Here is a 12,475-nt window from a genome sequence, read left to right on the forward strand (position 1 = left end):
CACTGGTTGGCATCGGCAGACAAGACGCGCAAAAGCTGGAGAGTTGGACACGGTGCCGCTGTGCTGCTGTGCTGCTGAGATAGGGTTGCAATCCCGGGGCTCTCGGCTGCTGGCTTGATAAATTGGGTGGCATCAGCATCGTCATTTGACAAGATGGCCAGGGAGGGGGGGGGGATAGCGGGGAGAGATGGATGGATGGAATGGTCCGCAGCAGCGCAGTGTCGAGTACGCAGTGCTGTGAGTTACCCAACTCGGCTCAGTAGCTCAGCCGCATGGGGGAGCGATATGAGCAGGATGAGCTGGAACGTCCTGATGACTTCCATGGCAAATTGCACTTCCAGTAGGTGGGCACACACAGGCGGGGCAGCTGAGGTCGAGATGAGAAGGGAGGCAGGAGGGGGGTTGCATGGTGACGATGATCATGAAGGCACGACCCAGGAAGCAAAGACTTGGCAGGCAATACCCAGCGGTGGACTGTGGGGGACACATGGCGGTGGGGAAGTACTTCGACAGCAAAAAACCCTTCGGCAGATACCTCGTGTCCACCTACCTACAAGACCCCATCACTCATTTCTCCCCCTCAACAAACCACAGCAATCCCGGTGGTGATCCCCGAGCATCGAGCAGCTTCAGCTTCAGCAGTGTCAAAGAACAGAAAGCCCTCATTTCCGGGCTCCTCACACGATCCAGCACTGGGTCATCAGACTCCAGTCCGCGCCGAAGTGTTGACTCGTCGTGGAACCGGTCGGAGGAACCCCCCCAAAACGATCCAAGTCGACCGCATCCTGCTCTCAGCTCACGATGCCGACGCCATCTTCCACCGCCTTTGTTCGGCGCAGCGCTTCCCGGGCACACACATCCAGTGACAGCTCCGGACTCCATACGAACCCAGCGTGCACCAATCGCCGGCCAATCGCCAGCCACCCCGACAGGCGCCCGCACTCTTCGTCCGCGTGGACACCTTCAAGTGCCGATCTTACCCCATCCCCCACCATCCCAGATCTCGCGATATCCTTGGCCGCCTCGTCTCTTGTACCCCTTCTGGCAGCCACGCCCGAAGCCTTGCTGGTTTGGGGAGCTGCGTCGCCAGAGACGAAGCCCGACGAGAACCCGCTTCTTCCCAACAAACGAACCTATGCCCCGTTCGCGCACCGAGCGGCTCGCGGGGGAATTCAAGATTGATCGTTTTTTTTCTCTCACTCTTTTACTTTGCGCTTCGCACCCCTTGCCTCTCAGCCAGTCGTATTGGCTGTCACCTTGTGGCCGGGGCGGAAACCGGCCTGCAACGCTACCATGCGATCTTACTAGTCAATCGTCCAGTAAACCTGCGGTGATGGGCGCAAGACGTTGCTACGTTCGGCGCCTCGCGAACGCCGTCTACCACCTGTTGTATTGCTGCTGACCAACAGAGCCTTGTCATGTGTGCTTTTCCTGCCGCGACAAGCCAATATCTCATCTCTGACCCATCCGCGAAGCGCATCTCTGCTGCAGCCTCCGGATGTGCGGATGCTGAGACATGTCGGAACTTCCCAACTATCTTCTAGACCGTCCCCCTTTCCGCCCCCCTCTTTCTCCGTGCACACTTACGGGCCTTTCAAGGATGGCCCTGTCACCCTCCTTCCCGAACAGGGAGCATGGTACCGGGCGCCCAGGAACATGTTCATCCCGCGATGAGCATGGCCTTCCCCCAGATGATCCTCTATATGAAGGCTCTGGGCGCCGTCTCGTAAGATCATATGCCCTTGCTGCAGTCTCGCTTTCGATTACACGGACTCCAGTTGCTCAAGGTGGTGCTCAAGATCTCGACGGGTTTGAAATCAAAGCGTCTTGTTCGCTCGCTGAAGCTCTTCTTCCTTGTTGCTGTTGTGAAATTCAGTCAACATGTTGTTCAAGCTGCCCATCCTGTCTCTCCTGGCCGCCACGGCCACGGCCGGTGTCTTGCCAATCAAGGAGTATGGCAACACTCTTGCGGCTCTTGATGAAAGAGGTCAGTCCCCCGACTCCAGTTCATGCTTGCTCGACTGACGTTTTCCCCCCAGCCGTCGGCGTCACCAGTGCAGACCTGAACAACTTCCGCTTCTACGTCCAGTACGCTGCTGCGGCCTACTGTAACGGGGCCAATGCGCCTGGCGCCGCTGTCAAGTGCTCGGAGAACGGCTGCCCTCAGGTTGAGGCGAACCGTGCTACGACTATAGCCTCCTTCGCCGGTGCCACCTCTGGCATTGAAGGTCTCGTGGTCAGGGACGATGTCGCCCGCACCATTGTGCTGACAGTTCGCGGCTCCTCCAAGTAAGACACAAGTCCTCCCACTGCTCGAGTCCTCCACTAACACGCCGCAGCATTCGCAACTGGATCTCCAACATTCTCTTCGCCTTCACTGGCTGCACCGACCTCACAGCCAACTGCAAGGTTCACACCGGCTTCAACAACGCCTGGCGCGAGATCCGCACCCCGGCCATCGCCGCCATCAAACAGGCTCGCGCCGCCAACCCTAATTACACCGTCGTTGCTACCGGCCACTCCCTTGGCGCCGCTGTTGCCACCATCGGCGCCGCCTACCTCCGTGCCAAGGAGTCGATCCCCGTCACCCTCTACACGTACGGTTCGCCCCGTGTCGGTAACGACTACTTCGCCAAGTTTGTCTCCGCCCAGGCCGGCGCCGAGTACCGCGTCACCCACGCCGCCGACCCTGTCCCCCGTCTTCCCCCCATCATCCTCGGCTACAGGCACACCACCGTCGAGTACTGGCTTTCGGGCGGTGGCTCCGACAAGGTCGACTACACCGTGGCCGACATTCGCGTCTGCGAGGGCATCGCCAGCATCGGCTGCAACGGCGGTACCCTCGGCCTCGACATTGAGGCTCACCTGCATTTCCCTGCAGGGACATTAGCGCATGCAGCCCCAAGGGTATGGCCAGGCAGTCTGCCGCGCTGACCGACGCAGAGCTCGAGGCGAGGTTGAACTCCTACGTCAAGCAAGACATCCAGTTCGTCAAGGACCACATGGCCGATTAAGGAAGAAGAACAGGCAGCCAAAGGCTGTGAACACATGACATGATGATTTGATGAAAAAGGCAGGTCTTGTATAAGCGAGGGGTGCAATTTTTAAGCAAGTACATAGTCCTCGGGAAGCAGTACATCTAATCCACCACATTATGACAATCACTTCTGTGCGCGAAGAGCTTGTGGTGTTTGCCTTTCCAGCAGGCTGGTCGTCATTGATGCGCGACTTGATTTGAGTGGCGTGTCCAGCAACTGTCCTGGTTCTGCACCAAGTAAGCTTCGCAGCAGGCAGGTAGAAAGTGGAAGCAAAAAGGGTAAGAAATAAGCAAGCTAATTCCGAAGTGAATTCTACAAGGTGCTTGACCCCCGAACGCCCTTTGCTCATGATTCATTCGTTATCCCGATACTTCATTTCCTTAAGCCCTCGACTACTCAGTTCCCTCAATTTCCACGCCCATCGCGTTGGGCACGCCAATCAGGAGAGTGCCCCGAGGAATCTTGACCTGGCTGGTGACTTTCATGCAGCCAAAGACCTTTAGCTGTCGAAGTTTCGGGCAGCTTCGGAACACACAGCCAACGACGAAATCGTCGACCTCGCCACAGAAGCTAATGTCGAGAATCTCTAACTTAGGATATTGCTTATGCTCTACAAACACCTCTTCGAAGGCCTGCTTCGTGATGCTGCGGCAGCTGGATATGTAGAGGAAGCATAGCTCACGGCCAGAGTGAGCCATGAGGGCGCGGAAGCCGTCAGCGCAGAGTCCGATTTTGTTGGGATTTTCCACCGCGTCCTCAGCATCAACGTGACGGTCCTTGTCAAAATCGATGAATCTCAGCGGAGGGTTAGACCAATCAGTGAATAGGTCGCTAAAGCCCTCATCTGTGATTGCCTCGCTCTGTGTGATGCGCAACTTAGTGAGGGAGGCGCAGTTGGCCTTGATGGCAGTGAGAGCTTCGTCGTTGATGGCAGGGGCCGCTTTCAATGACAGAGTTTCAAGGTTCTTGCCTAGGTCGCGTATGATCGAGACATGTGCTTTAGGGGCGATGGGGGCCAAGAGGTGAAGGCTAATGTGCTTCAGGGTTTTGATGTCGCCAAGCTTTCTCATGCCGTCGCTCGTGACTTCCTGGTTACTGTAGATCTTGAGACGTTCCAGCTTTGGGCAGCAGCCGGAGAGCAACGCTAGCACATCGTCTCCAAAGTGCTCGTTGGTGTAGTATACCTGAAGCGTGGTCAGGGCATGACCCTTGCTGGTGAGGTACTCCGTCCAGTGGCCAGCGCTGATCAGATTGGACCCATGAAGCGAGAGTTTTTCTAGACTCATGGTGCGGCCCATAAGATAGGTCATGACGGAATCCCTGAATTGGATACCGTTCCGAACCCTCAATTGCCTCAGATTACTGCAAACCATAAGGACAGTAATGTAGTCGTCTGGAGTGAGCTTGGCACCGTCGTAGATGCTGAGAATCTCAATGGATGGGCGGGTGAACAGGGCCAGAGTCTTGGGATCGAGGAGACGCCTCTTCGCGATGCTGCGGGCGATCTTGTCGATGACATGAGAAGGCAGATCCCCCAAATCTTCGGCCAAGCTGAGGTTCTTGACAAGAGTATTGATGCAGAGAGTCAGGAGGCTCTTGGCGCCGCGATGATAGTTGCCGTCCATGATGTTGCTCTGGACGGCACGGCGTCTGCCAACCCCGCCAGTCGACTTGGTGACCTTTTTCTTCGGCTTGTCATCGCCTTTCTTCACGTTTCTGCTGCAGGCGGCACAGAGAAGTCCACCATCAGGGCCAGCCTTGGAGTATGGTGTAACAGTAAAACGTTTGCTGCAAACCTCGCAGTTGTTCAGCTGACCGGGCACTGGAACCACCGGACCATCGAGGAGGTCAGCAAGGTCGCCAAAGAAATCTCCGTCATCAACGCCGCTCTTCTTAGCCTTCTTGGCCGCCTTACGGGCCTTGATCTTATCAGCAGCTAGTTTGCTAGCCTTTCTCTTTTCGGCGGCTCTCTGGCGGGCGGTCGCGAGCGGAGGCGTAGCCGGGGCAGCAACATCAATAGATGTGTCGGCGGACGCAGTTGTTTCAGCCGTCTCATCGGCGGCATTAGTCATGCGATGGTCTCCGTCACCGTCCTGCTGTGGCTCATCCTCATTGTCGTCACCTCGGTCGTCATCATCCTGGGCTTGATTCTGGAGGGAAGCAGCGGCAGCTGCACGACGCTGCTCTACATCGCGGGTGATTTGCTGGGCGGAGATGTTATTTGCCTAATGATACACTATCAGGATGAAAACCTCGACAGATCAGAGAGGGAGATGACGGACGGCGAGGAAAGAAGTAAGGGCCGATCGCCTTGTCCTTGAGTTAGTGGCTGCCTGGATACTCAGAGGCAAGTGCTGGCGGCGATGGTACTCACGGACCGGTCACGTTGCGAACCATCGTGCTGAGTGTAAGCCTCTGACGCAGTTGAGATGAGGAGGAGAATAAGACGGCTGAAGTCGGTTCGGCCTATGCAAGTTCTAACAAGAGTCGGGTGGTCATAGGCCGCAGTTGGTAATTCTGGTCAACGTAGGTAGGTACTCTGATGCGGCTCACAGATTTTTTGCCCAAGATCAGTGTGAGGCAAGTGGCAACTTGATGTCGGCTAGGCAGGAACCCGCCAAGCTGCCGAGGGAAAGGGAACGGGAGACGCGCAGAGAACGGTCCGGTCCCAAGGGTCCCTCAACGCGGTGCCTATGAAGGTACCTCGCGGGGACCGGGGCGCATCGTTCTTGCAGGGATTGCAAACACGGTGTGGGGGTCTTTCCTTTTTGGGCCCCTTTTCCCAGCCGATTCACCAGGTGCTGAATCATGTACTTATTAGCACTGTGTGATAGCTTCGAGTCTTCCATATCATCACAGTGCTATTTCGAGCGACCCGCACATTTCTGTGCTGCGCTACTTTCTGCAAAGTCATGTGACTTCGTGGGCATTTCGAGTTCTGCCTTGCCACTGGTTTCCAAGGGACGTGAGACAGTCTTTCGAAGTCAGTCCACATTTGCCGTCACCAATGATGTAGCCGTGGTTGAAAATATGGCAATGATGCATCGAGCTGCATGTGTAAAGCCTGCCGAATGTTCAACATCCCAGCCAAGGCAATTTGCTTCTGCGAAGAAGCGCGTTTGAGGTTCGTCGTGTCCAGGTAATGCCAATGACGTCTATGATATCCAAAAACCATGGGTACGATGCACTGTATGGCGTTTGGACAGAGTCAGTCGCCACAGCGCACGGCCCCCGGATGCAAGGGTTTTAATGGGAAAAGGGGCTCCACGTGACTTCGTGAAGACTTGCCACCCCGCCCCTGCCCGCCAAACGCGTCCTCCAACTCCCCGGTTGGCAGTATTCACCACTACTTTTTCGGAGGAAAAGGGTGGCAACCTAGTGCCAGCTCTGCCCCGTTGGTCCATCCCCCTGACACCAGTGAACGGGCGGACGTACCTTTCAGCTATTGAACAAGGCTTCCCGTTTCTCTTGCGAGTGTGAGCTGCCGAGGCGTCCTCGGTCGCACCTCAGCCCTTCCACCCGTCGCCATCGACCAACCCTATGCTCTCACTGTCACCTTCTGTTCCTCTCACCTGAAGAAGGCTATAGCTGCACTTGCCCCGGATTGGCCAATTTCGCCGCTGCTGCCTTCCCCGGATCTAACAACTTTTCCCACCCTTTCAGACTGACTACTTTTGACTTCCTTCTTCACTCCCCCGGGTCGTCTTCGTCTGTTCGTTGGCTTCCGGCCCCTTCTTGTCGATTGTCACGCCCCATAGCCTGTTAGAAAGTGAGGCAGAGCGCTTCCTCCACAGAGTCGCCCGCTCGTCTGTTGCGACTGGTTGACGCGCGCGCAAAGCCTTGCAGCTGGTCCTGCTGTTGTCGTCATCTTCCCTGTTGGTTGATCGATTGACCTGAGGCAAGATCTTTCGGTGTCCCCCCGGACGCCATCTCAATCGTCGCAAGATATATTGTTCCTACCCGTCCTGTTCTCCCCGATCTTTGGGCAAAATGGCGCCTCGCAAAGCCCGCACCTCAGCCGCGCACTCTCTTGCGTCCAGGCCTGAGACCCCTGGTGAGTGCTGTTGACCCCCGCACTACGTAGTCCCCTTTTGCTCAGCACCACTTATACCACGGTCCACATCATTTCACTGACCTCATTCTTAAAGAGAGTAGTCGCTCTCGCCGAATGACCAGGTCTACCTCGACCCAAAAGCTGAGCTCTGCAGTTTCTCTGCCGCCTGTGGACGCTATCGAACCCTTGAGTGTGGTCGTGAGAGGCAGCAAATCGACAACGTCGGCCTCGACCTCGGCCACCTTCACCTCAGCAAGCGAGGCTTCTACTCCGGCTACGAGCCACGAGGTCACGCCAGCGCCACCGGCTGCTGACGAGAAGTCGGCATCAACTCGACCCATGATGAGTCGTCTGGAGGTGCAAATTCCAGTCATGGAAAGAGCCCCTAGTGAGAGGGCCACTAGAAACACCCGGTTTTCACTCGCTCGCGCCTCGAAGCGCAGTAGCAACGCGTATGAAGTTCTCGACAGTGACGAGGACGAGTTGGCTTTTGACACTCCTCCCGACGAAATCATTGCTCGGCGTCTACAAAAAGAAGAGTATGAAAAGATGGATATGCCAGATCTCGTGTCTACGAGCCGTCCAGTCCGTGGTCTGCGAGCTTCTTTGGAAAGAACCCCTGTAGCCAAGGGCAAACGCGGCAGACCATCAAAGTCTCCACTCTCGGCAAGCATCGAACGACCCACGAAGAAGCAGAAGCTCATCACTGACTCCGAAGACGATGCCCTCTCTGATGACGCCAATGGTCAAGCTTCGTCTTCAGACCTTAGCGAGGCCTTGAGCATCAAGACAGAATCGGATGATTTTGAAGCCCCCGAGGAGACGGGCGAGGACGACAGCAGCGATGATATGGTTGAAGTTGCGCGGCCACGTCCCGGAACACTGCCTAAGAAGAGGCGTCCAACTCGGCCCAATGCTCCTCAAGGCTTCAGATCGGCTGCCACATTGCCACTCCTTCCTTCTTCGGAGCCTGATGATGATGATTTCGACCCAGATCAGTCGGACGAGGAGCTCCCCGAGCTTGCTGATGCTAGCGCTCGGATAAGTCTTGACGACTCGCATGACTTTGTGCTCGGCCGCCGTGCCCGCCGAGAGCGGGACCGACTTGAGAGACACCACCCGGAACTCGACACGATGTGGACAGACTTGGAAGCACGGCCCGCCATGTCCGGTGCTGAGGCGGTTCAGCCCACCAATATTACACGACAGCTCAAGCCTTTTCAGCTGAAGGGTGTTGCTTGGATGAAAGAGATGGAGATGACTGATTGGAAGGGTGGCCTTCTGGGTGATGAGATGGGCTTGGGCAAGACCCTACAGAGCGTCTCCCTCATCATGTCCGACCACGGCTTGATCAAGAAGCCTTCCCTCGTTTTAGTCCCGCCTGTTGCCCTAATGCAATGGACCAACGAGATTGCCTCGTACACAGACGGAACCCTGAAGACGTTCGTTTTCCATGGCACCAATACAAAGGTCAAGAATGTCACAGCCAAGGAGCTCAAAAGGTTCGATGTCATCATGATGTCGTACAATAGTTTGGAGTCCATGTTTCGCAAGCAGGAAAAGGGGTTCAACCAGCGCAAGAAGGGCGAGGTCCACAAGCAGAAGAGCATAATCCACCAGATCGACTTCCACCGAATTATTCTCGACGAGGCACACTACATCAAGGGCCGCGACACGGGCACTGCCAGGGCATGCATCGCCTTGAAAGGCGACTACAGATGGTGTCTGACAGGCACGCCTCTCCAGAACCGAATCGGAGAGCTGTTCTCACTTGTGCGCTTCCTCAACATTACACCATTCGCCTCGTATCTTTGCAAGCAGTGCAAGTGCAGCCAACTCGAGTGGAACATGGACGAGCACAAGATGTGCAACAGTTGCGGACATTCTGCCATTCAGCACGTGTCCGTGTTCAATCAGGAGATTTTGAACCCCATCATTAAATACGGTGCCATGGGTCCCGGTGCCATCGCCTTCAAAAAGCTGCGACTGATAACTAGCAAGTTCATGCTTCGCCGCTTGAAGAAGGACCACATGAGTGCCATGGACCTGCCCGTCAAAGAGATCAATATCAACCGGGAATTCTTCAGCGAGGTGGAGAATGACTTTGCGCGCAGCATCATGACCAACACGCAACGCCAGTTCGACACGTATGTGGCTCGTGGCGTCATGCTGAACCAGTATGCCAACATTTTCGGTCTACTCATGCAAATGCGCCAGATTGCCGATCATCCTGACTTGATCCTGAAGAAGAATGCCGAGGGCGGTCAGAACATCATGGTCTGCTGCATTTGCGACGAACCCGCTGAGGATGCGATTCGGTCCAAATGTCGGCACGCATTTCTGTCGTGGCTGCGCCAGGGATTACATGATGTCGTCCAAGAGCAACATGGATGAGCTGTCGTGTCCCATGTGCCATATACCGCTGTCGATCGACCTGGAGCAGCCCGAGATTGAGCAGGACCAGGCCATGGTAAAGAAGTCGTCCATCATCAACCGCATCAAGATGGAGGAGTGGACTTCGTCAAGCAAAATCGAGACGCTCGTATACGAGCTGCACAAGCTCCGGTCTGACAAGGCCACGCACAAGTCGATTGTGTTTTCCAACTTTACGTCGATGCTTCAGCTCATCGAGTGGCGTCTCCGCCGCGCCGGCGTCACCACTGTCATGCTCGATGGTTCGATGACGCCAGCACAACGACAAGCATCTATCGACCATTTCATGAAGAACCCAGAAGTCGAGTGCTTTCTAGTTTCCATGAAGGCGGGCGGTGTGGCTCTCAACCTGACTGAGGCATCTCACGTCTTTATCGTGGACCCGTAAGCAATCCCCTCGTTCCCTGCTTCTATGTGCGTCTTGCTGATCAAAGTCACAGCTGGTGGAACCCTGCGGCCGAGTGGCAGTCTGCGGATCGCTGCCATCGTATCGGACAGGGCCGTCCCTGTACCATTACCCGTCTTTGCATCGAGGACTCGGTAGAGAGCCGTATTGTTCAGCTCCAAGAGAAGAAGACGAACATGATTCACTCGACCGTCAATGGGGATGACAAGGCGATGAAGTCGCTCAGCCCGGAGGACATGCAGTTCCTTTTCCGTGGCAGTTAGCCCATTTGTACTTCTTTTTTCCTTTGGAGGTTGATTGCGACTGGTTTTCACTTTTGCTATTTGGTCTGTCCTCAAGGAGCCTGGAGTCATGGTGCACGGCACATGAGGAACTAGGCGCCCGGTTGCTGAAATTTCATGCCTATCATCGTTGCGGTTCTCATTCTCAACACTAGAGGCAATTTGGCCCCCTGGGATGAAGCGGGATCAACGCTGGCTGGGGTCACCAGCGGCGTCATTAGTAGCGCTACTGTATAAATACGAGCCACGTATACATGGCATTGCTTCATTTCGTTCATGAGCTGTGCGGTGCTCTTCCCATTTGGTGCTCCCATATGAGAACCTTTGCTTCGGCCACTCTGCTCTTGGTAGACTTTTCTGCCTAACGAATGTGCCTGCAGGACAGGCCACGACTTGCTTTCAAGTCTCGTGGGACAATTAAGCGGTAATTGACGATGAAGGAGAACAGAAACCGTGACGACCACGTCACAGGGTCTTCACAGTCTACTTGGATGCCTGCGGTGACTCATGGCGACGAGTTTGTGGTCATCTTTGAGGGACGGTTGCTTGGGTTTTGGGTTGGAGAATGTCAGGGTTACCTAAGGAGTTACCTAAACACCGTAATAAGCTGCGTCACGGGATTTGTATCTCGCCCCGGGGCCTATGGACGATGGTGTAAAAGAGCGGCACGGGTTTTCCTGCTGTTTTTAAGCATGCTGATGAGAGGCCGTCGGTTTCTGTTGGGTGAACCTCTTTCTGGAGCAGCGTAACGTAGGGTTAGGAATTCGTCAACGAAAGTGAGACCGCCAGGTCTGGCCACACGACCATGGTGATGGCTTGTCTCGCCGTTTGAACTGTTCACGAGTCAAGCATAGGCCACAGAGTCGGTTTTGCCTGGGCGGGGGTTGGTCTTGGCATTTGTGATTGCAGCACAAGAGTCTCGAAGACGGCCCGCTTCCGTGGAATGTGTATAAACCGCCGTGCCGCCCCCTATGAATTGCCACAGCCTGAGACCCGGTGAATGTCGCGATAAGCTTGCAACCAAACACAGCCCGATGATTTCTCCCACGAGACCTCAGTCGCCCCAAGGGAAGGTGCTGCGTGCCTTCCGTGGTAGAAACTTCGGCACCGTCCTCTGCGTCCTGCCGACCTGCAAGTCCTCTATAGGCGAGGACCAGTGAGCCTGTCGACTGAGATCAACACTCTCTCACTCAACTAATCTTTCTTCCTTTTCTCTCTTCTTCTTCTTCTTCTTCTTCTTCTTCTTCACGACGTCTCTGCGGTCTGCTGTCTGCTGCTGGCTTTCGAGCACAGATACCGACTGGCTGAGCTAACTGAACATCGAGCACGACCGGTCTCACGCCTTCATCTGGTCTTGCCGCTGGCCTTCACGCTGCAAAGCTTACGCCGGTCAACGTGAGCGACCGCAGCCATGGCGTCGTCAGGGAGAGAGCTCAAGGTCAGGTTCCAAGAGCCCAGCATTGTCATCCAGCGCAAGGAGAACGACGCACGCAACCAGGCTCAGGAGACGAACGCTCACTTGCAAGCTCTCCGCCTGACTAGCAAAAGGCTTGCCTCGTCCTTGAGCAGCTCCCTGAACGGAGTCAATCAAGCCCTCAAGGAGATCAAAGCCGATATCAAAGTGGGAAGTCGCGAGCTCATACACCGGTACCTCATCCCTCGCTTCAAGCTTCACATGGTGTCGTGGTTAACAAGGCCAAACCAGAAACAAGACTACGACGTTCAAGTGCTTTGCCCGCCTTCCCTTTGAAATCAGGGAGCTGATCTGGGAGTTTGCCATGCCCAACCGGCTCATCACCTTTGCCCATCCCCCCAGCAAGTGGTCTCTGAACAGACGTCTCTCCTTGCTTCCACACCCGCAGACCATCCCTTTTGGACACAACGGCATCAAGCAAGCGCAGGCGTCGTTCGCGCTCCTGCGCGTCTGCTACGAAGCCCGCCTCGTGGCCCTCCGCCACCTCCACCGCACCAACACGGTCCGCCACCCGCTTCAGCCCGAGGACCCGACCCCGCGACCGACGCAGTTCCGCCGCGCCGTGCCCGGTACGGACTTCCGCCGACCGAGCCACCACGACCCCTTCAACCCTCGACGCCGACGCCGTCCTCATGCCCATCCGCGACACGGCGCGCGGCCGCAGCTTCCGCGACCCGCGCGTCCGCCACCTTCCTCAACACGCGGCACCTCGTCGTCGCTATCACCGTAGAAGCCGCGTAAGCTGCATTGGAGGAGACCCGCCACAGCTTCCTGGCGGCCGTTTCTTTG

General features: G+C 56.0%; 4 protein-coding genes across 4 annotated transcripts; 3 read left to right on the forward strand and 1 right to left on the reverse strand.

Annotated features, from left to right (window-relative positions):
- Positions 1-1,881: 1,881 nt before the first annotated feature.
- VDBG_04031 (lipase) lies at positions 1,882-3,014 on the forward strand (the record flags this gene model as incomplete). Its single annotated transcript, XM_003006032.1, has 4 exons — positions 1,882-1,987; positions 2,040-2,289; positions 2,340-2,907; positions 2,946-3,014. The coding sequence occupies 4 exons, from the start codon at positions 1,882-1,884 to the stop codon at positions 3,012-3,014; spliced, it is 993 nt and encodes a 330-aa protein (XP_003006078.1).
- Positions 3,015-3,430: 416 nt separating this feature from the next.
- VDBG_04032 (DNA repair protein Rad7) lies at positions 3,431-5,435 on the reverse strand (the record flags this gene model as incomplete). Its single annotated transcript, XM_003006033.1, has 3 exons — positions 3,431-5,263; positions 5,321-5,348; positions 5,413-5,435. The coding sequence occupies 3 exons, from the start codon at positions 5,433-5,435 to the stop codon at positions 3,431-3,433; spliced, it is 1,884 nt and encodes a 627-aa protein (XP_003006079.1).
- A 1,593-nt stretch (positions 5,436-7,028) lies between these two features.
- Positions 7,029-10,194, forward strand: VDBG_04033 (DNA repair protein RAD16; the record flags this gene model as incomplete). Its single annotated transcript, XM_003006034.1, has 4 exons — positions 7,029-7,092; positions 7,187-9,410; positions 9,475-9,909; positions 9,966-10,194. The coding sequence occupies 4 exons, from the start codon at positions 7,029-7,031 to the stop codon at positions 10,192-10,194; spliced, it is 2,952 nt and encodes a 983-aa protein (XP_003006080.1).
- A 1,429-nt stretch (positions 10,195-11,623) lies between these two features.
- VDBG_04034 (predicted protein) lies at positions 11,624-12,416 on the forward strand (the record flags this gene model as incomplete). Its single annotated transcript, XM_003006035.1, has 2 exons — positions 11,624-11,859; positions 11,918-12,416. The coding sequence occupies 2 exons, from the start codon at positions 11,624-11,626 to the stop codon at positions 12,414-12,416; spliced, it is 735 nt and encodes a 244-aa protein (XP_003006081.1).
- Positions 12,417-12,475: the final 59 nt, after the last annotated feature.

This window comes from Verticillium alfalfae, genomic scaffold (assembly GCF_000150825.1).
Source record: "Verticillium alfalfae VaMs.102 supercont1.4 genomic scaffold, whole genome shotgun sequence".
Lineage (NCBI taxonomy): Eukaryota > Fungi > Ascomycota > Sordariomycetes > Glomerellales > Plectosphaerellaceae > Verticillium > Verticillium alfalfae.